Source organism: Rhipicephalus sanguineus, chromosome 2 (assembly GCF_013339695.2).
Source record: "Rhipicephalus sanguineus isolate Rsan-2018 chromosome 2, BIME_Rsan_1.4, whole genome shotgun sequence".
Taxonomy (NCBI): Eukaryota; Metazoa; Arthropoda; class Arachnida; order Ixodida; family Ixodidae; genus Rhipicephalus; species Rhipicephalus sanguineus.
The window spans coordinates 153,170,631-153,196,008 of NC_051177.1; the positions used below are offsets into that span (position 1 = coordinate 153,170,631).

The 25,378-nt window shown below is 46.2% G+C and overlaps 1 protein-coding gene across 1 annotated transcript; it reads left to right on the plus strand.

Annotated features, from left to right (window-relative positions):
- Positions 1 to 181: 181 nt before the first annotated feature.
- LOC119383811 (MAM and LDL-receptor class A domain-containing protein 1) lies at positions 182 to 22,767 on the plus strand. The gene is made up of 9 exons (XM_049412967.1): positions 182 to 268; positions 3,851 to 3,959; positions 4,991 to 5,107; positions 9,763 to 9,902; positions 12,926 to 13,036; positions 14,085 to 14,301; positions 15,773 to 15,943; positions 17,042 to 17,269; positions 22,736 to 22,767. The coding sequence occupies exons 1-9, from the start codon at positions 182 to 184 to the stop codon at positions 22,765 to 22,767; spliced, it is 1,212 nt and encodes a 403-aa protein (XP_049268924.1).
- Positions 22,768 to 25,378: the final 2,611 nt, after the last annotated feature.

Consider the following 25,378-nt stretch of genomic DNA (forward strand, 5'->3'; position numbering starts at 1 on the left):
TTACCTGACTGGGTCAACTCTAGCAAGTTTACGAGGAAAAGCGGTGCTTCAGTCACCGATTGTTGGACCCCAGGCCCAACCAGCGTGCTTCTCGTTTTGGTATCACACGTTCGGCGGCCGCGGCGCGTCGCTGAAGCTCACCTTAGAGAAATCTCCCAGCACGGGCAGTGAGAAGGAAACCATGCTTTTCCTCCAAAGGGATCGCGCCACGGCTGACCAATGGTACAACGTGCGAAGGACGCTGAACCTGGACAGCGTCCATAACAAGGTATATAGCCGTTATATAGTTGACGAGAAGTGACAATTGCGCGAGTTGGTTAGGGTTAAGAACACTACAAGAAAGCATATCGAAACAAACAAAAAGATATAAGGACAGACAATTCACTATCACTCACCGTCATACGCATCAATATGCATAGGAGATACAGCGGGAGCGTTCAGCAAAGAATGTATGTGTCAGTGACGCCTCAGTGTCATTGTCTCAGGGGACTGCCACTAGAAATTGACAGCGATTGGGCTCTAATACCCCGGTCACACTGGCAAATTTAGTGTCATTTTGAACGAGTGCACTTAGGCTCACAGAGTGTCACTTTGGCGGTGCGCTGCTACAGGAGAAAGAGAAGTGTGCTTTGGAAATGATGGCAGTGGCAATTGGTGGTTTAGTAGCGCCACATATATTTGTTATTTTGGCAATGCACGCTGTTTAATGGCGTATTATAGGCATGAACATAATTTACAATAAACTTTGCGCACAAATGAAGTAAATATTGCGACCGCATAACATCACTGGTCATCGTGAGCCGAGACAAGACAGTGTCATATCAAAGGCAAATGGGAAACAAAAATGACGGACTCCGGTGCATAAGGGACGCGTAGTGGTGACGGGCTTTTGGAGCGTGTTTTGGCAGCACTGATTTGCTCCTCCCAAAGGCGTATGAGCGCCCGCGTCTCTGCGTCGGACCACGTTGTCTTCGTGGAAGTTGCACCCGTGGTACACGCCATCGCAAATGACTAAAGAATGACTGGCCTACACATGTGCAAAGAAGTAAACAACGTGACGGACGCGGCCATTGCACGGCATGTGCTCCCGCATCCCCCTAGCGGACGTGACCACGAAGTGCCCGAGGGCAAGAGTAGCGAGGTTTTTTGTTGTGATATGATTTGTTTGAATCAATGGCAGTATTCCTAATAACGAGAACGATGGTTTAAAAATACCATGATCGCCGCGTTTTGCATTAGCGTATTTATTCGCAAGTCATTGCTACCGAGGCTAGACACTCCGTCGCAGCGAAGTGAGTTTGGCGAACGCACTTGCCGGCAAGTGTACTTTGCAGCGAGTATCACTAAGCGTTCCTGTGTGACAGCGTGCTAATGACACTAGCGGCGAAGTGCACACCCTCAAAGTGCACTTACGTTGCCCTATGTGACAGGGGTATAACCCTCGCGCATAAAGTCGATGCCTGTGTGGTAGGAGCCTGCTCACGATTGCTTAGCGTGCCTATTTTGTACATAGCTTTTACAGCGTAGGCTGTTACGAGTTCACAACAGCAGCCGATGTTGGTGGGGAGGGTATATTTGCACATCAGCAGCACCGGGTTAGGTGATTTGAGCAGTAACGTCACCCACGACGCCCGTCGTAGCACACGTCCCTTCGACCCTGACTCTGGCAGCAGTGATGCTCGAAAATGAGTAGGAACGGCGAAGCGACACGGCGTGTGTTGCTGGTCCCCCAATGACACGGGCCAACAGTTGACAATGGCAAATTAGCGATACTTAGGCATCACTAAACGGAACCTTGCCTTTCAATAAAATTTTGCAGCGGCGACATGAATTCGTAAGGGACGTTTAGAATCAGGTCACCTGAGCGCGACCTGTTCAGGTGCTAATTGGCGATGTTGTCCGCCGCCGGTGTCGACTGCAGCTAGCGCCCGAAATTAAGGGGGGAAATGCCCTGGTTCTCGGGGGAATCGAACCGCCCACTCTACTTGATAGGAAAGTGTTCTACTAAAGAACAGCGCTAATGCTCGAAACTGCTTAGGAAAGATACCCTATTAAGGCGTCATGTCAGCCAAGGAGTACCATTAGCAGCTGAGCAATTATTGCGTGGCAGATGCGTAGAATCTAAGCCGTCGCGCCGTCGCGCATCGTGAAGTGCGTAAAGACTACGTATTAAAAGCTGCCCATCCATTAGAAAGGTTCAGCCATAATTCATGACCGTCATTAACCACAGCGCCAAAAAGGCAGTTGCGTAGGTGGCATAATGCCTAACAGATGCATAGTGACTACTTCGCTACTTCGAAGAATTATCTACAATTATGACGCAGTGAGCACTGCGAAACTGTACTTGAAGCAGGTCAAGTACTCTACCACATAGGCACGCAAATGCTTAAAACTTCTCTTAAAAAGGGCTCCATAGAAGCATCATGTCGAGCAAGAAGTCAGGTCAGCAGCTGTGCAAATATTGCGTGTCAGAAGCGCTGAATCACAACAAGCTCGCGCATAGAAAATTGCGCAACGACTCGGTGGTTAAAAGCAACCCAGCCATTACGACGGGCTCAGCCACAATTCACCGACATGAGCCACAGCATCAAGAAAGTGTGCCGCTACGAAGGTACCCATAATGCCTTGGGGACGCGTAGTGGGCACAACGATTCTTCTTCGTCAATATGATGATGAATTCTCGCCTAGTGGGCACTTCGCCGCTTTACTTGTGACAGGCCCCCTGGGAGAGTTTGCAATGTGCTCTTAGAACGCTGCTCTCCAGCTTACGCTGTGCCTTTGCTGTGAATTTTTCGCGTAGTGCTGTATTATTGTTATTAATTTTTTTGGAGCGCACGTTACACGATCACGTATAAGAATATATATTCATGTTAATTAAGTTCCTAGTTGCTAGTCCGCGACTGTTTTGTTGTCTTCTTTCCTGTCCATGTGTTTTTTTTTTCGGTTTTCTTAAGATGAACCATCGCTCGTATTATCTTTCAAGTACGAATAGCGTTAGCTTAGTGCTAGAGTTTTAGATGGGTGGTGTATGTGGCCAGTGACGACACACACAGTCTCACACATACACACACACACATGCACGCACACACACACACACACACACACACACACACACACACACACACACACACACACACACACACACACACACACACACACACACACACACACACACACACACACACACACACACACACACACACACGCACGGATGAACGAATGTTCTCATCGTTTCCTAGTAGTTTCAGATTCGCATTACACATTAATGTAAAGATTGCTGCGCGAGTAGTCAAATTGCTTTGGAAATCAAACAGAGACGCTTTTAGCTATAGGCATCTTCGGCCGTATTCACAAAGCTTTTCTTTTTTAATTGATGGCTTTCATCGGCCGGTTACCTTCACATTATGGCCACCATCAGGATTGGTTGAAAATTTTTTCACGAATGAACCTGGCAAATGAGGTCTTTAAGAATATATCCCTCAAGAACGCAACCCCCAAAAAGCTGTTCAATGATGTGCCCAACTAGTACCTGCAAAATATTCTTAAAATTATTTAAATAACAAGAGATATACAGGAAATCGTGTTTTCGCATTTGGTGATGTGCGTGTCTTGGGGCTTTACCTACACTAATTAATTCACAGCTACTTGGTTTTTTTTTTCGAATGTCTCAACCCCTGCCTCCTCTACCTAATATCTTTACTGTGACGTGCGACGTGTTGTTGCGCAACTATCAGACTGGGCAAGACTCGTCATGTGCACCATGTCCCAATCCTAATATTTCCTGATTTCTATCGATTTTAAACATAGATCATCACAGTGGGACATTGTGTTACCTATTTCCAATTTGCAGATGCGTTTTACCATTTCAAACTCTCCGTCTCTGCGTGAAGATGGGGTGGTCGCTCTGGGACCTCTGCAGTTGACCATGGGAGAATGCGACGTTCCTACAGACGGACTAGGTGAGTCTTCCATCATTTCCTTTACCTCTGCAATTTGTTCTTTGTCTGTTCAGATGCATTTCCCCGATCCCATTCTATTTCACCCCTCTATCAGAATCGTCCTTCTACGTGAGTCGTCGACGCCTCCCATTACTAGTTCGATGGGAATTATCGTTCCTGTAAATGTTCGTGACCACCTTCGCAAAACTTCTTTCTCTTCATTCTTATTTTGTTTCTCTCTCTCCCTTTACACGACGTTGTACGGCACGCAGTCTTTTTCGTTATTTTTCTATTAAATTTTGTCTCACTAGATGTATCCGAATACTGGGCAGAGGGCAAGAAACCACATTTTCTGGACGGTGTACAACCGCGATTTATATATATCCCCACCAGAACTAGCTCTACAGATGCATTGGTGTTTCACTCTTCTCTACACAACTACGCAGTAAGACAAGTAGCAGTACTCGAAGATTGTCAGTGTAAGAAAAAAGAAAATAATTCGTTAGCATCTTAATTTCTTTAATGAAGAATATGCATCGGTTTCTTAATATGACATTCTGCACTTCCTACACGTTTTATCATCATGCACCGAATTTCTTCGAGGCCTGGTAATATTTGCAACGCAATCGTCTGCAAAACAAGAGCAAGTTCACCGCATTTGCCAAGGTAACGAGAAATAATTTCATGGACCTCTGTTACTATAACATCCAGAAAGCTTAAGTAAATTCCTGGCAGGTGCGCTCTCGACGAATGTGATGGTAAGAAAAGAAATGAACACTTTTTAGTGATAGATGTGCGGCTGTGACAATTCTTAGCGCAAGAAAAAAAAACAACGACACAAAGACACGAGGTACTTCATGCGAGCGCTCGCATGTCTTCTTATTTTGTGCGCATATTTTTCGTGCACTACAAATTGTCACAATTTAGAAGACCTGGAGGCCCATATATCGACCGATATGTGACGCTTGCTTATGTTCAGCGAATAGCGTACTGGTTAGGATAGCTTATTCACTTTTTTCTGTATAATTATTTATATTCCGTTACCCTCGCAGGATATTGTGATTTCGAGTTCGACACCTGCGGTTGGACCGCTGACGCCACATGGACGAGGCAAATCTCCGTTAGACCAATGGATGTCACAGATGCGCTCTCAGGACCAGATAATTCAAGTGAGTGAACCTTTCCAATCGCAATTATTGCTGGGTGTCAAAATCACAGCTTGACCTTGTCATTCCTACTTGTCTGCATGTACACATACAAAGCACGGGCTTAATCATAGTGCTACTCTGTAATGCCTGACGTGACACAGGCGTCCGGACACGTGCATATCGCTCCATCTCTTGGCAGCGGTTGCGTGACCTGCCGTGACAGAATGGCAAAAATATATATAAGCAAGAACGTACATCCGACAAAGAAGACTATTGTTATCAACATTCATCTGTGGTCATATGTACAACAGACTAGACATGTGCGCCGGACCCAAAATCACCGGCGGCGGCGCGCCGGTGTTTGCACTTCCGGCGGCGGCGCGTGAACGGCGCGGGGTTCATCGGACCGGCGGCGGCGCGGCGCGGGGAGGGGGGAGGGGGGGGGCGAAGCATTGAATGCGATAAGTACACGCCGTAATGTTACATGAACGAGGGGTAGCAGATAACTCTTTTTGCTCCGATCTCACTTAACTCTACAAAACGCTGGTGTATGGCAATACGGCCGCTCCCGGGGGAGACGCGGTTTTCGGTCAGTTTGTCGTATCAGTGGTCCGAGCGCGAAGCTGTGAGATCACAGCGCTCACAGCGCGTTGAAGGTATACGAGCCGTTCGCTGGGGGATTTCTGCCGAAATAGCACTCGTGCCAGCGCGCTCGACCACGCCCTTATAGTCAAAGTTCACAGTTGCTGCTCGAGTTACGCAGTTCCTCTCCCCAGACATCCCTTCCTGCTCCTTCGCCCAGCAAATGACGGGCGGGGCGTTTCCTTCTGCTTGAGGAGCAATCGACGGCAGGCCTCGCACGCGTGTTGATGCTATTCCGTGTGACGGAGATGGCCAGCTTGTTTCATCTCTGCTTTAGCCATGTTCTTTGCCAAAACTCGCGACCTTTTACTCGCGGCTGGAACATACAATGTGCGGAGCGATGTTATCGATTTAGAGTTTATACGGAACATGACGGCGACGGTGAAAACCTGTCCGGAGTGTCCATACAATTGCTAATGCAATAAAAAAATACAAAAAACCGTCGAAGCGGGCTCGCCTTTTTCCTGGAAAGCTGCATCGTCTCCGCTGTAAAGAGTGCGTCCGTTGGAAGAATCATATAATCCGGCTCTTTTTCCCTTGGTTTCGTTCTCGCCTTCAATACCCTTCCTACAGGGGACATCTCCTCGCCACTTATTTCTTCATAAAGCACGCGTACAATGTCAGCACTAAGCGTTGAACCTATCATGATTTCGCGCTTGTCGGCTACAGTCTGTTATCTCTGCATGCACGGTCGCAAACGCACAAAATGGAGCGAAATCGGTTAATCGCGCACGATAGTCGTGCGAGAGAAGCAAGAGCGGGTGGGCGGCTGCATAGCAAAGCAGTATGGGAGACAATTCACAACTGTTATTTCTCGTATATGGACCAGTCGAGAGTATGTACCCTGACGACGTCACGTGAATCACTGTTCTGGCATCACGAGGCGCACCAAAAGACAAGCGCCAAGAGAGAATAACGCGCTCGTTGTTTTTGTTTTTTGTTGTATTTCGAGAGGTTGTTAGGGCTCTTTATAAAAACAGGGCGTGTAAACACGGACACAGGAGAGTAGTCAAGACGCGAGAAACGCCGCTAACAACTGAAAAATCACACAGCGGCGGAACCAAAGGTAGACACAAATATTTATCTGCGCATTCCCACGTAAGAGGCCATACCTATCAATCAAGTGCGAGTAGTGGTCTACATGAGAGGTAGCTGTTCACTCTCTCGACTTTCCTCTTATGTCCGTGTTTCCACGTCATGTCTTCTTAACATGAATACTTACCAACTAGCTCAGCTATATTCTATGTTTGCCATTCTCTTTACTTCTGTATATCGATTTACTCGAGTAATCATGAAGGAAAAAGTGTACTAACGCACCGAGATATATATATATTACTTATCTGTTTTATTTATTTATGCACGGTGACCTAGGTCAAGACTCCAAGAATATGGTATCTAGCGAGTTGGGTCGTCGCCCTTTAAGGCTGGAGGATGCGGCAGCGTTAAGGTCAGGCAATACTCGTGATATTCCTGGGCTAGAAAATTAAACTACAACTTCTGCCGAGCTATTATTGATCGTTCATCCAAAGGAGGTCTCCACAGTCCATTTCGGCAGAGCGCATTCAGTGATTCCAAAAAGCGGTGAGCTGTGATGTCACCTCGCTCTTGACAGCGTCGCCGCACCGAACCCGCCAGCACATTCCTAGCGTAAGAAGAGCGTGGACGAAATGCACAGAAACAGGAGCTTTTCAAGTCTGAATTTACATATGAATGTGTCCCAGATGTTTGAGAACGATGCAGGGAATGCGTACCGATCTTACTGCTGCATTAGACGAGCGGCCGCATTAAACATAATCAATGGTTAACACGATCATGTGCACCGAAAATCGGATCTCTGAGGGCTGCGTTCGTTGCATTGAAGCCCATTCCACTCCTATCATTTGTGTCGAGAATGTTTGAAAGCTTCGTGATGTTATGGTGGCGCTGCAGAACAAGAACCGAAAACAGAGGGCGCGCTTCTCGCCGAGCTCCCGCTATACAGCGGCCGCTGAAATGGACAGTTACATGGACACATCGTGAAGAGCTCTTCCGGCGAAGTGCTATATTTTATTTCCGGATTCCCCATTCGAATTAAAAGAAAAGACTAACGGCGGCGCGCCGCGATTATTGCGCGGCGGCGGCGGCGGCGTGATCTCTCTTGGGACTCCGGCGGCGGCGCGAGCGGCGTGACCAGAAGCAGGCGGCGGCGGCGGTGCGGCGCGGCGCGGCGGCGCACACCTCTACAACAGACCCACCGGAACATTCTGGTAGAATTTCAATACTATACCAGAACTTTCGTACGTTCCCAGGACATTGGATTATTTTCCGGCACCACGCTTAACAGGCTCATGGTCTGTACCATAATGGGCTGAAATTTTCTGGAAACACGCGCTCTTACTTTCTAGCATGGTACAGTAGTTTTGAATTTTGCCATATTGTTCTAGTGGACATGCGGTATCGAAAACTGTAAGGCAATTTTGATGACTAGCTTTGGTCGTTAGATATACATTTTAAAGCACTTTACGGCGATATGGCCGTCACATTTGCGGTGCCGTTTTTATAAGGGGCGACGTGATACAGCGGCCGATGCAGTGTCCGTAACGGTGGCTCACAATTTTTAAGGCGAAAGCCTTAGATGCCTCATCCAACACAAAAAGTGACACGAGTGACGTCAACACGTCGACAGTAAACACGAGTGATGCAAAAAGTCATCATCCCGTGAAGACGTCATTATGACGTCAGAAAGCACCGAAATTTTGTGAAGTCACATGACATCATTACATGGCATCATCGCTTGGTCAAAGGTGGGCCCATCATGGAGGCGCTTTAAAACCATGTGAGGTGCACAAAACGTTCATTCCTGTGGTCCTGGAGGTAGTTCAAAACAACGTTGGGTGCGATGTTAACCGTCTGTGATAATAATTTTTTCTAAACAAAGCTTTCGAGCGGGTTCAATATAATCGACTGAGAAGAAAAAAAAACTCGCCCGCATCTTTCCACGGGGGGAACTCGAGTAAATGCGTCGCATAGTGGTGGGGGTATCGCGTGAATGTTGCGTAATTGGGTATGGTTTGGGAATGCTTAATTGTTACACGATGCGCACACCAAGTACGACTTGAACGGCTCCAGCGTGCAGGAAGTTCCGGGTCCGCAGCTCGCTTCAAACGCTTGCGTTCAGCGTCGTATGCTCGTCTCTTCGCAGCCTTGTCTTCTGCGTTGCTTGCGGTTGTTGACGCCGACGACGGTAAGGGTGGGGTAACGTTGCCTTCAACGAGTGGTGCGACGGTAATTGAAGGTACTGTTGCTTCCATCGCATCTACTCGAGTCAAGCAAAGCGTCAAGTCAAGCGAAAGCCAAGTAAAGACGCCCTTGACTGAATTCCGAACGCGCGCTCCGCCGCTTATGTACACACCGCCCGCGTTCGAGTTAGAGGAGGGAGGGACGGAGAGGAGGAGGGAGGGAGGGAGGAGGGAGAGAGAGAAGAGGCTTGCTACCGGCACGAGACGAGCCGAGCATACGCAGTGGGGGTGTGGACGGCGCCGCCGACGTCGCAGGTGCGACTAAGAAATGCTCCGCATTTAAAAGAAGATGTCTTTCGCCTTGTACTCATGTTAAGGAAATGCATCAAAGACCATGTGACTTTCATGTGTAAGTGGGCTGACGGTGCCACTTCTGGGAGCGTAAAATGTGGTTTGGCCATCGTATGTCTCTGAAAATTGCTCCCCTTAGCTATGACGCAGTTCTTAAAGTGACGGCTACCTAATGATAGCACAATAGCAACTATGCGTTTAATGTCAGCAGCATCAACGTTTTTACTGTCTTTTATGATGTGGTGGTCTATCTTGACAGTTTGGTTTTATGCTTACGTTAAATAACTGGTATATTGTACCCATGTAATCTCGTTCATATGTTTTTGGAAAGAAACTTCGCTACGTATACAGCTTTCTCAAGGTAATAGCGCTAAGCGTTCGGTGTTTAGAAAGATAGAAAATCTCTTTTCAGCGTACATGTCTATATGCTTATCTTTATCAAATCAAATGGTTTCTTCCCTATAGTTTATGCCTTGACAGCGATGCAACTCAACGCACCAAAGGACGGAGCCTTGCTCACTAGCCCGAAGTGGTCAGGTCAAAGTCAACCTCAGTGCCTGGAGTTCTGGTACGAGCATGACGGATTTTTTTACCCAAATTTACAGGTAAGCGGCCCTGTTCAGCATTGCTATTCTATATAGACCAGTACCACAGCTACACTCGTTAGCAGTTTAATGGCGACTGCGTCCCATTGCACGACCTTTCTTTCCTGCATTTATTGATAGGAGTAGAACATGTGAAAATTATATAGAATTAACAACAAATACCAATCTTGAACAAATTTTCCATGTAGTTCCTGTGACATGCACTTGGAGCACGCATATTTCAACTGCAGAGCTGATTTCGCGCAGTGCTGGGTTGCTTCAGGAAATGCGGTCCTAAATGTAGATAACATGCAATGTATGAATGACTTCAACGTGTTTGCCCTTAGGGCAAAGTACTGCCTGAGGACTACACTTATACCCATTGCGTGGTGTAGTGCTTATAGTGCGCTGACTGCTGACCCGCAGGTCGCGGGAATCGAATCCCGGCTGCGGTGGGCGCATATTCGACGGAGGCAAAAATGCTTGAGGCCCGGGTACGTTAAGTAGCCCTAGGGGGTCGAAATTTCCGGAGCCCTCCACCACGGCGTCTCTCATAATTATGTCGCGGTTTTGGGACGTTAAACCGCAGCAATTAAGTGATTATTAATTAAGGACTACACTTATAAGTTATGAGCGCAATCACGAAACGTAGGTTAACTGCATCTTCACTTCATAGTGACGCCATTGAGCATAATTCAACACTTGGAGTTCCGTCATCTAAAGCCACTGTTGCAGAGTGGGCCATGAACCTGCCAATAGAACTTCTGAATAAGCTCACTGGAGTGGCCGCGCAAGAATGCATAGCACTTTCAAGAATGCAAGAAGCATCGAAAATTCGTCCGCTGGTAAATGATGCCCGGGACATTTATGAAGCTTACCAAGTTTTCAGCAAGCACGCCGATGCACCGACTGTACTCCCCTTTTCGACTTCGTCTTCCATTTCGACTCTCCACTCTAGATAGGAATATTTTGCCAACTGTGGTTCAGTGTCGCTTTTATGCAAGATGAGAGAGAGAACAGAGAATAAATATAGGAAAGGCAGGGAGGTTAACTAGACTATACGTCCAGTTTGCTAGCCTACACCTGCGGAAGGAATGCAGAAATAAGAGAGAGAGAGAGAGAGAAGGAGAGACACAGATCTTGGAAGCCTGGTCGCACAGCACTTCAGCCCAGAAAGCCACACGAGCCCTCCTGCAGTACTTCAAAGCAACTTCATTAAGCGACCAGCCTGTGAAACTCGGCACTCTGTGTGTGATGTTCTATGCAAGATAGCGCTCGTTTTGATCACGGCGGCTACTTACAAACATGCAGTTATGCTCCTGGTCCCTGCTCACAGCTGTGCCACAGCGGCCATGGAGTTGGTCTCCTATGCACATGCGTGTGGGTTCGATTCACAATGAAGGTCGACCTTCGATAATAAAAATGCCAAAAAAACGGTGTGTGTATAGCTTTTGAGACACGCTGAAGAATTCCTGGTGGTCGAAAATAAATCGGTGTCTCCCACTATACCATGTGCATCATAATGATATTGGGTGATTGGCACATAATTCCATTGTGTGCCTAGACATTTTTTTTCAATTTCACCCCAGCTGACTCTTTGCTCTCCTCGGCCGATTTTCTCATTCCTTCGTATCCATTCCGTCGCTTTTATTGGCCATCGGTTATCTGTCCTGTGCTTTAGGTATCCCGCCCTGGTCATTTTTTTATATTTATGTCAACTAGGATACAGGCTACCACTGTTTGTTCATTGGTCCACTTTGCTGTCTTCATATCTCGTCTTCTTAGGCCTGCCCTTTTTCGTTCCATTGAATTCCTTTGATGTCCTCGAAGTTTCTGCCTCATATGTCTCTAACACAATGGATGTATACTTCCGGCTCGACGGACAGCGCTTAGTTGCCGGCTAATATATGCAAATGTCTGCCGCGTGCGCTTCCGTCAATCCTTATTGCTGGATGACTTTCCTCTACAAGATAAGTCCTGACTCTTGAGCACTGACCTCTTACAGACATGCATGTGCTTGTACAGATTCTGGGATCCCTTTGCCACTCGTGGACTCTTGTTCTCTTCCCGGGCCATCGAGCATTAGCGTTGCCATCTGCATGTTTATCTTCAACGCGTACTTATCAACATTCAAGACATATTTATCGAGCACATTTATCTTTGAGACTTAGTCGGCTTCAACTCCTAAGTTATCATCGCACTCTGTGGCCATAATTGCGGAAAAGCCTTCAAGTTGCTGTGATATTTCGGTTAGCTTTTATTTCTGTTTCTTGCCAGTTGAGTCGTGTGGATACTTTAAGCGTGCAGTGAACAACATTGGAGGCATTGTATGTACTTGCCAGGCCCCTCTCTCGATCTATTTTCTTTTTTGATTTTCTTGTGTAGAAGCAGCGCAGTTTTGGACCTGCGCCGCTCGCGGATGCAACTGCGAACTTTGATCAAAAATGGTGGTCGCGCGCGCATGGGGGCGCGAAATCTCGACAGGTATCAGTAGAGGGATCGTAGCTTTATACGTACTTTGCTCTTACAGCGAATTATTTCGTACTGAAGGCGACAGACAGCACAAATGACCGCTTCGCTCAGTGGGGAGGCCGTATTCCTTTACGCCAACACTTTGTAGAGTTACGACAGAACGGATCTTAAAGGACTAGCTGCTATAGCCCTATGTCGTATAACATTCCAATTTATTGCTACTGCATTCATTATTTTGCCCTTGCGGCAAAACTAGTGACATTTCGGTTGCAATTTTCATGACGGTGACAGTCACAAGCTCACGTTGTGTTGATCTGGGAAACAATTCTTGATAACCTGCAAATATTTAGCAACTGGTATAATGTGGGCACGAGAAGCGAGTTCAGAAGAACCTGTATACATCGCCTTAATTGGCACTGTTTTCTGATCGATCCGTTGCAAGTCCGTTGCGTCATAGCTTGAAGGAAGAATGCAAGTAAATGCATTGTAGTGGTGCTTGACCTGATTACAGCGCGGTTTTCTGCGAGAGCTCCTGTTGGTGATGTTCGGTTTCTTATTCCTGGCATGCGTAGGTGGAAGTTAAAACGGATGGTAAGAGTGAGGTTGTGTGGCAGGCGCCATCATACCCCAGGAATGACTGGCTGCTCTCACGGGCACAGATTTCGCAGGATAAAACATTCCAGGTAAGCGGAGCATGTTCATAGAACAGCGACAAAATGCAAAGGAATAAGCCTCACACACGTTCTGTTTCTTTTTTCTTATTGTTTTCGAGTTTTTTGAGCGCTAATTTCAGGATGGCTTTCACGATGGTATCCTTTACTCTTACTCGAAGACATAGGCAGCAATGCTCAACTTTAGCGGGTGGCGTGAAGAGAAATGAAAACGGTGGCGAGCAGCCCACGCAACGTGTGGCTGCTTAGGCCTAACTACTTAATGTTTTGCAATAATATACTTTCATGCAATGTAGTGTGCACAAAGGTTACGCCGTTGGTCTTTAGGAATCCTCTAAAAAAATCTGAAAGCACTGAAAGGAACAATTCGCGTTTATCGGGAGTGTTTTTATCATGGTCGTAACTAATGTCCGCCTTTGTGGAAGCCCATTGAAGCCCTGTGGAAATGAAATGTTTGCCGCAGTTCTTTTTCTTTGCACTTGTGGGAACATGTGAAATAAGAGTTAGCAAGGCGCATTTCCTTTTGCTGCCTAGGTTATTTTTTTCCATGGACACAAGGGCAACCTTTTAACTCCGAACGGACCTAACAACTTCGAAACTCGTCGCATTTTGCCATTGGCGCTGCGCATATTTGTGCATACAACACAGGAACGAGCTATCTGCTTCGTATCTGCTTCTGCTCACACAGCAGCGCATGGTCTGGTTTGAGGATTCACCGACCGTACACGTCGCGAACAAGGGCCACTTTAAACGTTAAAGGCAACAGATAAGCCATTAAGCTAGCCGAGAACTTCCCTGTTTTGAGAAGAGCTATTTTTTAGTCAAAATTAAGCGGTCCGATAAGCGACAGGTATTGCACGTTTGCATTCAATTTACCTTACAAGATTCCTAAGCTTTATTGTCCTCTGCAATATCTGCGTTGCGAGACCATCGCTATAGAAGCTATGGCTTGGTGACCGCAACATTCAAATTACGATGCACATTGACCTTAATGCAAATATTCGTGATTCAGTCTTGTTATATGCGCATCTTTTCCCACGTTCCTCCCTCATTTTCGAAGGTGGTATTCCGGGCCAAATTTGAGGGCGACATGGCTCAGTTTGTTAGCCTGGACGACGTCGTCCTGCGCCCAGAGCCCTGCGTCCACGTCGCCGAGTGCGACTTCAGCGAAGGGCTTTGCGGCTACGTGAACCAATTTCAAGCGAACTTCCAATGGCTCGTGGGAACGGGTCGCTATGAGCGGCCTGAACTTCAACCAGCCGTGCCCAATGCAAGAGGTACGTACGAGCACTAACATGCTCGCTATCCCAATTATGATGGTCACGTGGTGTTACTGTTGACACTATAGCGGCTATAAAGATAGCAAGAGCAGAAGTGTGGTGTTAAAAAGGGCACTACAAATAAAAACCTCCAGTTATGGAGGCCGTTGTTTACAGGTCAATTTCGCCCATGACCAGCGTAGCCCTGTGGGTAGGGCTTACATGTTTACGTTCTTTTTGCGTATATAACCATGGTCAGCCAACGCCCTGATCTGACTCGATCACCCAAGAGATTGCGTTTCCCAACGTACCATACCGTATTCTGGTAGATCAGTAGCTTCCAATAAGTAAAAGGCCAACGCCGCGTATACCGTGTTCGAATAATTTCAGTTTCAGTTGCAGTCGTGTTGGATTCTGTCAAGAGTTTTTCTGCTTCAGAAATAGCCGAACCGTGAAGAGTACTTCTCCGATAATCTTGATTGCGTTTTTTTTATTAGGCCCGACTCTGCGGAGTTGCCTACCTGAAACCGTAATGAGCACCGTTTATTGCTTGATATTAAAAATACGTTTCATTATTTTGCTTAGAGCACCTGTATGATATTGAATAGCACTGATAACGATTAGCCTATCGTTTCGTGCATTCTTTAGAGCACCACCCTTCCTCCAGCATCTATAATGTTTCGGAGTCCAATAACTTTATTACAGCAGTCGGTCGGAAAGCACGCAACTGTTCCAACGTGCTTTCTTCGGACTTCTAAACGCTTAACGTGGTACGTCACTCTATAGAAAAGCGACTGTAACGTTTGTCAGTTCATGTTACTGCCCCTTGAAACAGCATAAGCTTTAAGAAAACAGAGGATTTTAGATGTTTTCTGAAGTTCTTCGCAAGTAACTTTCTCAATCTTAACGCCATGCCTTGTAAATGGCTTCATTAATTGAGCAAATAATATTTTAGGAGAAGCAGAATGGCGTATCCCTAATGTTCTGAAAGTCCAGCAATATCCCCATCCGATACCTTGCGTTGTTCTTTGATTATTCGTCCTCCGACTCAATCGTGCGATTAGGGATATTAGATTCTGCAGACGCTAGCAAAAGAACCATTCGGAAAGCTGTCGCAGGCAAGTTATCTTACTGAACAGGAGTACACGTTTACTAAAAGAATACAGTGAACATGGCGAACTTGGCCTGAGGCGTATACAACACTGCACGATTGCCTATTTCCAAGTACACGTGCTTCTCGACACGGCCAGACCACTCGTGTCCTTCCAAAGTTTCCTTCGCGAAAAGGCACTCGGGATCCCCTTCGCAAATAATTTTATTTTTTTCGTCTTCGCACTTTGTTTTTATCGGTGTGTCCTCTTCTTCGTCTACTTCATCGCTTATTCTAGAATACATACCTTATTATGTCATTTCCGCTCCCTCTATAAGTACGTCACATTAATTTTTCTTGGCATGACGAGCTTACGAGTGCCAGTATGAAAAACCGCAGATACCCCTCCATTCGCCTACCTTGACTTGACCACGAATGCGTCATACACGGTTGGTCCGGTTACAAAGAGGACGCAAGGGGCTCCCAATACAGCCGTGCTTCGTAGCTCTCTCTTTGACGTCACGAACAACAACACCCAACTGGCCATACGGTACTACAGACGAGGACCAGGTGAGTGGCACTGTATTGCCCGTTCTTTCTGAGACCATCAATGTGCAGAGTAAAGATATTGTAACGTGTACAATATTTGCATAGGTTGCCTTACTTAATGATCGTGAGTGTTGTTGTGCAACGCACACTACCTCGTGCATCAATACGCGCCCTAAATTGAAGCACATTAGTCACTCTATCTGTGTATACGTGAAGAATTCTCCGCGAAGCTCTGTAGTTAGCCCAAGCCATCAAGAGAGCTGAGAAATATAAAGGTAGGCTGGTTCTTCACAGGCATTATCAAAATGAGTTGAGTTCAATAAACTCTACTTGTCCAACGGTTGTTACTTGTGCCCGGGGCTAGGCTGCCAGGGATCCACCATTCGATGAACATCTTCCGAGATCCTCGGCCGTGCATCTTCCAAGTTGTTTTTCTAAACGTCAAAGCGACGTTAGTTTTCGCCTCTTAAGGCGAGCGTCATAAATTGAAAACTAGGATAAACGCTGTTAGGAAGCCACCGCTCAAAAACAAAAAAACGCCAGAACATCAGTGTAAAGTTATACCACTGCGCATTATCTACCTTTAATAAAAACAAAATCAGCTTTGTAGAACTTCAACATTTATTATCAGCCATCGAGACACGCTGTAGTCACTGCTATATGCTATCTACAGCGTGATATACCGTTAAAAAATATCTTTTCCTTGATAACATTCAAGAAAATCCGTTTGCTGAGTAACTCGCTTTGCAAATCAAAGTTTGATGAGAATTTGAAGTGTTCTTTTCTTTATTTTTTTTGGTTGGCTAAGAATAGCAAGTTCGAAATGTTACAAGCGGCATATCCAGCGAATAGAGTCAGTTATTGTGTCTTAGTTCCATTTCATAAACACTAAGTGTGTGTAGTAGGAGGGGTGCTTTATTCATAACAACATTTCATTTAGCTTAAGCGAGAGCACCAACATTTCGCTTTCATCAGATCAAACTGTATTTAAAAGAGCGCCGATGTTTGACAGCAGCATAATAGAGAAACCAACCCTAAACTACAGTCCGGAGGGCTGGTTACGTAACACTCCTGCACAAAGTGACGGGTGAGAAGTCATTTGCGTTCCTTATTGCGCAGATATAACTACAGCCAATGTCTCAGTCACCTGTTACGGGAAAGCTTCCGACAAGGCCCCACCCGAGGTGCAGTCACTTGTAGAAGTGGAGGAAGTATCACAGTGGACAACAGTTAAAGTCCCACTCAACGAGGGCACGGGCTGTCAGGTATCAGTGATGGTGACTCGAGGGCCAGGTACCAACGGCGCGATGGCCATCGCCTCCGTAAAGATCACATCATCGGAGCCAGGTAAGTCCGTTAGCTTGGAGAGTGAAATGCCAGGTAGTAGGAATATAATCAGGCTATGATAGGCAGCAATACACACTATTATAACATACCCCCGCATGTCAAGTGGCTTGGAGACTTGCGAAGGCATACAGGTGCGGCGACTTAGTGGCAATATATAGATAAAAGCTCATTTGGGCACAAAACGAAAAGTCACAGTTTCGCCGCAAGGGCGAAGCAATAAATCCGATAGCAAGAAATCGAAATGTCACACGAAGAACCAGAAGCAGCTCGATACTTGCAGCGTGCCGCTGAAGCACAAAGAAGGACGCTCTCTAAATGAACGCACAGGCATGCACAGGGCAAGCGTGAACTAACAACTGTCACAGTTGTTACGCCTATGTGCTTGAGCAACACGCTGCAAGTGTTGACAATGGAGAATCAGACGCTTGCTTGCTTGCTTGCTTGCTTGCTTGCTTGCTTGCTTGCTTGCTTGCTTGCTTGCTTGACCCTTAATCCTTGGCTCTTACTCAGTACGGGGTATTGGCCATGAAGCCGTCGGTTAATATAAGTGGGGAAATTTAGAATTTAGACGCTCTTAGATATTTCTTTTTCTTTTAAGCTGCGGCGCGTGGAGTGACCATCTGCGTCTCCTACCACAGGGGTCGTCTGGTGCAAGGTGCGCCCGGTGATCTTTGTCTTTTTTTTTCTTCCAAATCCTGTGTGGGTACAGAAAATGGCCACATTGTCGTGCGTGTCTGAAGGGCAGTATTCGAAATGAAAGAAAATTAGGAGCGCTGCGTCTGCAAGTGTCGACAATGGAGAATCAGACGCTCTTAGATATTTCTTTTTCTTTTTGACTGTGGCGCGTGGAGTTACCCCCTGCGTCTCCAGCTACACGGGGGCGTCTGATGCAACGTGTTCCTAGGGAGCCTACATTACCGGCCGTTTTTAGGGTGGAGAAATCTTAATAAGTGCCTTGAAGAAACCCAGCCAAAACCAGCGGGCAATGGGACACGCTGTTGCCAGCTTCCACCAAATTCAGCATAGTTTTCTGTACGCCGCCATATTGGGGCCAGCCGCCGCTCCCTCCAGCTACGCGAAGCACTCTTGCTCTCCACAAGGGTTACTCGTGATCTGCACGGTTAGCAGTAACTTGCCGTGTATTCAAAGGCCATTTTCCAGGCGAAAGCCTTAGATGCATCCAACACGAAATGTAACCGTCGTTGGCGTCCAGCATCGGCGTCAACACGAGTGATACATCAATTAGCAATACCATGGTGTATGACACCAAAGTATGACGTCATCATGAGAATCATACGATGTGAGGGTGAGCAACTGGGCGTGTTGGTAATGCATGATTCGAATTTGTAGGCGCAAAGAAAAACACGGACGAGAAGGGAGACACACACACAGGGCGCCCTGTGTGTTTGTCTCCCTTCTCGTCCGTGTCTTCTTTGCGCCTACAAATTCGAATCATGAGAATCACTATGACGTAACACGTGTGATGATATTGCCACACACTGTCGGCGGCGGTGTCAACAAAAATGATTCAAGAAAACGGAATAAAGGTAGGCCAGAGGTCACGTGCTGGATAGGTGAATGCATGCAAGCCGACGACGCATCGAAAGTCGCATGACCTGAATGTCAGTCGATGTCATCAAGGAGCCGACCGTGTGACGTCATCATGAAGTCATAGAGCTCCGAAATTTTTGACGTGATCATAACGTTTCATGATGAGTTCATCACATGGCCTCACATTATGACGCCATCACACGCCATCGTCGCTTGGTGAAACGTGTCCCCATCTCGGAGGCAATGCTTAACAACGAGTTGAAAATAAAAAAGCTGCAAGCCTATGATCGCGGAGGCAATGCAAAAGCACGTTAGGTGCAGAAAGCTTCCGAGGTAAGGATAAATATAACCGAGCGAAATGAGAAGGCTTTCTGTTTCTTGTCATCTTAGGCAAAGGCATGAGGGGCCCTATGGCGTCATAATACTGAGGTTACGGTGACGCGAACTCACGCAAGGGAGGCAACAGCTCAGACTAGCGAGCGCGTCTCCGTAGGGCCGCGCGGACGCGTCCCGTTTGTAGGCTTCCTACTCGCAATGCGTGGACGCAGCAACGACAACTTTGGTTATCTACGCATTCGCGAACACCGTGAAAGACATATAACGTGTGCTGCAGCAAAAAACAGCGAACGAAATACGCAGTATTCAGAGAGCAAATACGAGACGCACTCTCCCAGCCATCTCGCTTCAATTGAGCCAGCCAGAGTTTTCGTCGGCCAGGGCTCGCTGGGAAGCGGGACATTCGCACGCCCTTTCTGTTGTGGTTAGTGCAGAGCGGTATGCAGCATCCAAGGCTTCACCGGCAGCGTTTAACACGCTGCCGCTTGACGCAATATGAATAAAAATTCAGTTTCGCCGCAACGGCGAAGCAATGAATGCGATAGCAATAAATTGGAATGTAACGCGAAGAACGGAAAGCAGCTCGTAATTGCCAGCGCGTCGCTCGAGCCCAAAGGACGCACGAAACGCACGCACACAGGACGAGCGCGAACTAATGCGTCACAGCTCGACACTTGAAGCGCACTGCACAAACATAAAGCAGGACGCACGAAACGAACGAACAGGTACACACAAGACGAGCGCGAACTAATTGTCACAGTTGTTACTTATCTATGTTTGAACAGCGCGCTCCTTTCGCAAACGCATCCGCTGCAGCGAGCGAAGCGAAGCACCCCACCGGCCGGCCCTTCTTTCCTCGAGATAAGCGCACGAAGGCGACCACGCCCTGTAGGACGAAGAGCAACGGCATGCGCAGGAGCGGGACGACGACCTTTAAAGCGTGCCACATGCGCGCACATCGCGCCATCTATGTGGCAACCAAGAAAGCATACTGAAGTACATGGTGTATATAAATAGCTCGCCGTTAGCAAGCTGAAAGACGGTACTGTCGTGGCCTAACGTCTAACGCGGCTGGCTGCAAAGCGAGAGGTCGCCTGTTCCATTCCGCGCGTCGGAAAGGATTTCTCAATTACTTTTCTTTTTGGCTTTTCTATATATATACATACTTATACATATACGGTGAATTACGGCGGCAGCGGCGACGGGGACGGACATTTTCCAGCCAAGACTGTCCATATAATTGAATAAAATAAAGATCAGGTTTCAAACCGGAACTGAACCCAGCTATTCAGCATGGCAGTTAACTATTCCATTACAGAGGTACTTCAGTGCTTGAACAAGCCTTGGAAAAAGACCCCATACTTTCGTCATGTCGGGGTTCTGCCATACAGTAGCACGCACTTCGTTGAGAAATTACGAACTTATCTTTGATTACCGATATGAATTCCATTAGATACTACACATCCAAATTGGCTGTCATGTTTCTTCTTGGCAACTGATTGTCCGATCAACTGTTGTACAAGTGACTTCCTTTAGGAGGGATAAGATATGTGTGTTTGTGTGTGCGTGTGTGTGTGTGTGTGTGTGTGTGTGTGTGTGTGTGTGTGTGTGTGTGTGTGTGTGTGTGTGTGTGTGTGTGTGTGTTTACACCTCACAGGCATGTGGGAAACATGCCTACATAAGCCAATTTGAGCTGAACTATTGCGGCTCGTCTAGCTACAACTGAGACGGCTAATTATAAAGAGTCCTGTGCCGACCTATGGGATAGTTTCGAGTGCTAGTGAAAGGATAAACATGTGGTGGAAATTCTGCGGTGGTTTAGTTATTTTGTGTCGCAGACATTGTAATCTTGTACGATGAAACGTGCAAAAATTTGCCAAAATATAACGATGCCACATTCCATGGTAGTGACAAACTGGCTTTATCCTTTCCAGCTTCCAAGCCAGACGAAACAACGGACTCCCCTAGTGAGTATACAGACGAAGTTTTACATTATTTAAACTGTATCCAATTTTATTGTATACGTCTGGCTGAGTGTCACATTTTATGGAAGAATAAGTTTGAATAACGCCTGAAGAAATCGTCGTTGTATGTTAATCATAATATATTTTCTCTTTTTATGACACTCATGGTATAGCACAATTTCATTCATATCAGGCTATCGGAATGCTACGGGGTCGCATTTGTACAAACAAGATTTCTGTTCGTTTTTCTTAGAGAAACAAAACGCAGCTTGCTACTTTTATTCTGCCATTGATATACTCGTATCTTTTCTGTGTGTCTTTTTTTCCTGAGGTATAGGATACAATCGTCTAACCACCGTTCATCTGCAAAAGTGCGCTCTGTTAACGCAGGCACCTGCCAAAAAATAGAGGGCATAAGGTAATGAGCGCAAGGTAACATAGCTCTCCTCATTTCCACAGTGCTAACTTTCTTCGCCAAACACAAAAGGTGCTCAATAGTTTCATCAACGGCACAGTCATTGCACTCGGCGTTGCCGACCACCTCGATCTTAAATGAGTAGGCGTTGGTGAATGCTACACCCAGACGCAGACGGCACAACACTGTATCTTCATCCCGGGAAAGACCAGGTAGTAGCCTCAGTCGTAGAGATGGGTCGAGAGTATACAGTCGATGGTGTGTGAACTGTGATGTTTGCCACTTTTTTCAGTGTCATGTTCTGCTCTAGCTTACTTAGGTATCGAGCCGCACTGCCCGACATACGCAAACGAGAGGCTTCACCTTAGCACTGCACTAAATCAAATGGACGGAAGCGCTTTCACTGTCGCGTAAATATTGGGACCATGGGGCTGCCCATCACAGTTCCTAAAGGCAACGAAAGCGCTGTTGTGTTTCCTCAAGGATACCGGACTGATTAGCCGTTTGTGATGTCAAACGCGGAACTCTTACGTCGGCTGAAGAGTGACTTTTTCTCTCCTCTAACTTTCTTTCCCCCTTCCCCAGTGCAGGGTAGCCTGCCAGACTCATCCCTGGTTAACTTCCCCGCCTTTCCTTTATTCTTATTCTCTCTCTCTCTACTTCGCCAAACTATGGCGTCCCGTGAACATCCCTATAGCAGTCGCAAGAAAGTGTCAGGTTTACGATGTCTTCTTGTTATGAATATGAATCGTGGAATATGAATCGCAATACAGAAAATATCGCAGCGCTAGTACGACTACAAAAAAAACAGCGTTTGAGCCCCTTTTCACGTTTGTGTAGCGGCAAAGAGATTATATATTTACCTGGTTCATGCTGAAATCGTGACCAATGTTGAAGAATTCGACGAGAGCTTGTCATATCAGGTCGCAAGTTGCAAATGAAGATTACTGTCAGGGACAATGTTAAACAAAGGATTATTTCGCTACATTTGGAATGTTCACGTACGCCAGAATATGTTACCCGAGTACGCCCGTTTTGATCGGGCACCTCTAATTTGAAACATACTTGTTAACTCTCGATGTCGCCCTTGCTGGACTGCAAAACATAGCGGAAGGAGCACTGGGCGCAGGAACATGATCTTCTGGAGCGTCCTCACCAGTTCACCTTTCGTTTTTTCACAATTTTCTGAAATTCTTGCAGAAAGATGGAGGTTAGTAGCCGTGGCAGCGTAGCAAGTAACGTTTTCCGCTGTTGTTTGGAGCGAGATAGAGTACGTCTTCTCCCTTTAATATGTTACAGTGTAACTACTGTTACGGCGCAGTACCATCTAGCCCAGTTCACTGGAAGCCATCTCCCTAGCTGGTTCAGTGGTGTTGCTTGACGTCAGCCACAGCGCCGATTATTTGCCGAGACACGTTGCTTTCAAACCGAAAAGTATAGTTCACTGCATGTACGTTCAAATGACGATTAGATGTGGCTCCTACCCATTTCTCGTACCGAAGTTTATATTGTAACGAAGTGCTGCTTTCTTGCAGCTCGGTGCACATTCGAAAATGGCACAATGTGTGGCTGGAATCCTGGAGGATTGTCCAATCAGTGGTTTCTGAACGATCCTTCCAACAAGCTTCCAGAGTTTCCTCGATCCGACCATACCCTCAAAGCCTATAGAGGTGATCTACCAGACATTTTTCTTTCATCGCTTCATGTAATATTTAAAACCATATAATGCCTAGGAGGACCGCGCGCAATGCAACACATAATATTCCTATAAAGTGAGGCTGCGAGAAACCGAAAATGCGTTGTTTATCGCAAAGCCATCTTGTCAATTTGAAATATAAAGTTAGCCGTATGAATAGTGGATGAAGTTTTAAAGCGCTCGTAGCGCCTGCAAAAGCCCATCTATAAATGACATTGTTCCACCAGTGTCTATTAAATTGTTTTTTTTTTTCTGGCTTCCTTCTCTAGCCTCGCTATCGCAACTTGAGATAATGGCTTTCGAAAAACGCCGTGTACACAACGCTGCACGTGCCTGTTAATTATGTGTCATTATTTTCTAATGGGCTTGGAACGTTCGACTATACAGCTCCAACTAATCCAACGCGCTACTTTTCTGAGTTATTTGTACTTGTTTCAAGTAAAATTTTGTATGTGTGTAGTGCTGTTGTGTCTGTTATGGAGTTTTAAGTATAAGCCTCGCGTTTGAATGGCATAATGTGTCTGCCCCTCTCCTTCTGTGTTGTTTTGTGATAGCTAATGTATGCACGCCATAGTAAAGACTCTGCTCTGTTTCTTGCAGGGCGTTTCGTATACGCGAAGCACGATGTCGACTACGACTGGGGTACTGCAGTGTTTAAGAGTCCTGAGCTGGACGTGAATGCCACACGCGGAGCCTGTCTCAGCTTCTGGCTGTTTGCAGGTCCATTCAACTCACGTCACGTGAGTATTCCTAACAGGCCGAATAGCTGGACAGACAACTGAAAACAAAGACTAGCGTAGGAGAAGACAAGAAGCATTCTCTTCGTTATGAGTGGCACTTTCAAAACTTCCAATATTTCAATATACAACACAAGCAAGCTAAAGATGAACGTCGAGGTTAGTTTTCGATCAGACCCGCAGTCATTAGTCCGAAATATGCCAGAACCATTTTGAGGAATGTTTGTGTGTACAGTGCGACATCAACTATATGGTGATTCTACTAGTTGCTAAATTTCCTTATAAGGGGTACGACAAACAAGAATGACAACAAGGTTCTCTTTGCATTTGATATAACACTATTAATATTATCTGATTACGCGAATTAGACGAAACGTCACCGCATTTATGTAGCAGCATTTTCATATCTTATTGGTTGAAAAGCGTCCACCTCGGTGGTACAGTGGTTAAGGTGCGCGGCTGCTGACCCAACGGTCGTTGTTGCGATCCCGGACGCAGTGGTCACATTTCCATGGAGGCAAAATGCTATAGGCCCGTGTACTGTGCGTTGGTGAGGCATGCTAAAGAACACCAGATGGTCGAAATATCCGGATCCCTCCGCCTCGGTGTGTCTGATAACCATATTGCGGTATTGGCACGTAAAACTACAGACATTATCATCATTGGCTGAAAAGCATCAAATAGGAAAATGAAAGAAAGCTGAAATTCCTGCTAAGTTCGTGTCTCAAGAATGCAGTACCAAGCGGCCAAACGACATCAAGGACGCGGAGAAACGTGCGAAAATAAAATAAGCTACTACAAGAAATACCAGAGAAATCTCGCGCATGCGCATGACTCTTATAACTTGCATTGCAGCCTCGACGTGTGGTCAGGGATCGATCGGCTGTACACTACCGGCGTTCGCTCTAGCCACCACTGGGAACACGTAGTGGTGAACTTCAGGAGGCCTGAAGGGAAATTCCAGGTACGTAGAATAATTCTACCAATGAAACTTCAGCATGCATGTAATACACCGATAGCTCTACTCCTCCATGTTGCAAACTCAGAATTACGTGAATTGAACTTTATTACGTGATTCTGACCTCCAAACTTTTATGAACCAAACGGAGCTGGCCACACCTTTATAGATGTTTTCTTTTTGTGTGTTCTTGCTTATTTTTCTCCTAGTCTTTGTCATTTTTTTTCATTACTTTCCTAGCTTCTGTTCTCTTCTTCATCTCTAGTCTTCCTTTCATCTATCTGTTCCCTTTTCCCAAAATAATAGGCAAGCGTTGTGCCCCCATACGAAATAATAATAATAACAATAATAATAATAATAATAATAATAATAATAATAATAATAATAATAATAATAATAATAATAATAATAATAATTCAGTACGTGTCCACCTCGTGTTTCCACCGCTTGCG

Excerpts from the sequence above, each read along its gene's own strand:
- LOC119383811 (XM_049412967.1), top strand. The coding sequence starts at position 182 with ATGCTTTTCCTCCAAAGGGATCGCGCCACGGCTGACCAATGGTACAAC. Across the intron at positions 9,903-12,925 it reads TTTTTTACCCAAATTTACAG|GTGGAAGTTAAAACGGATGG; the intron begins GTAAGCGGCCCT and ends TGGCATGCGTAG. Across the intron at positions 17,270-22,735 it reads GATCACATCATCGGAGCCAG|AAAGATGGAGGTTAGTAGCC; the intron begins GTAAGTCCGTTA and ends AAATTCTTGCAG.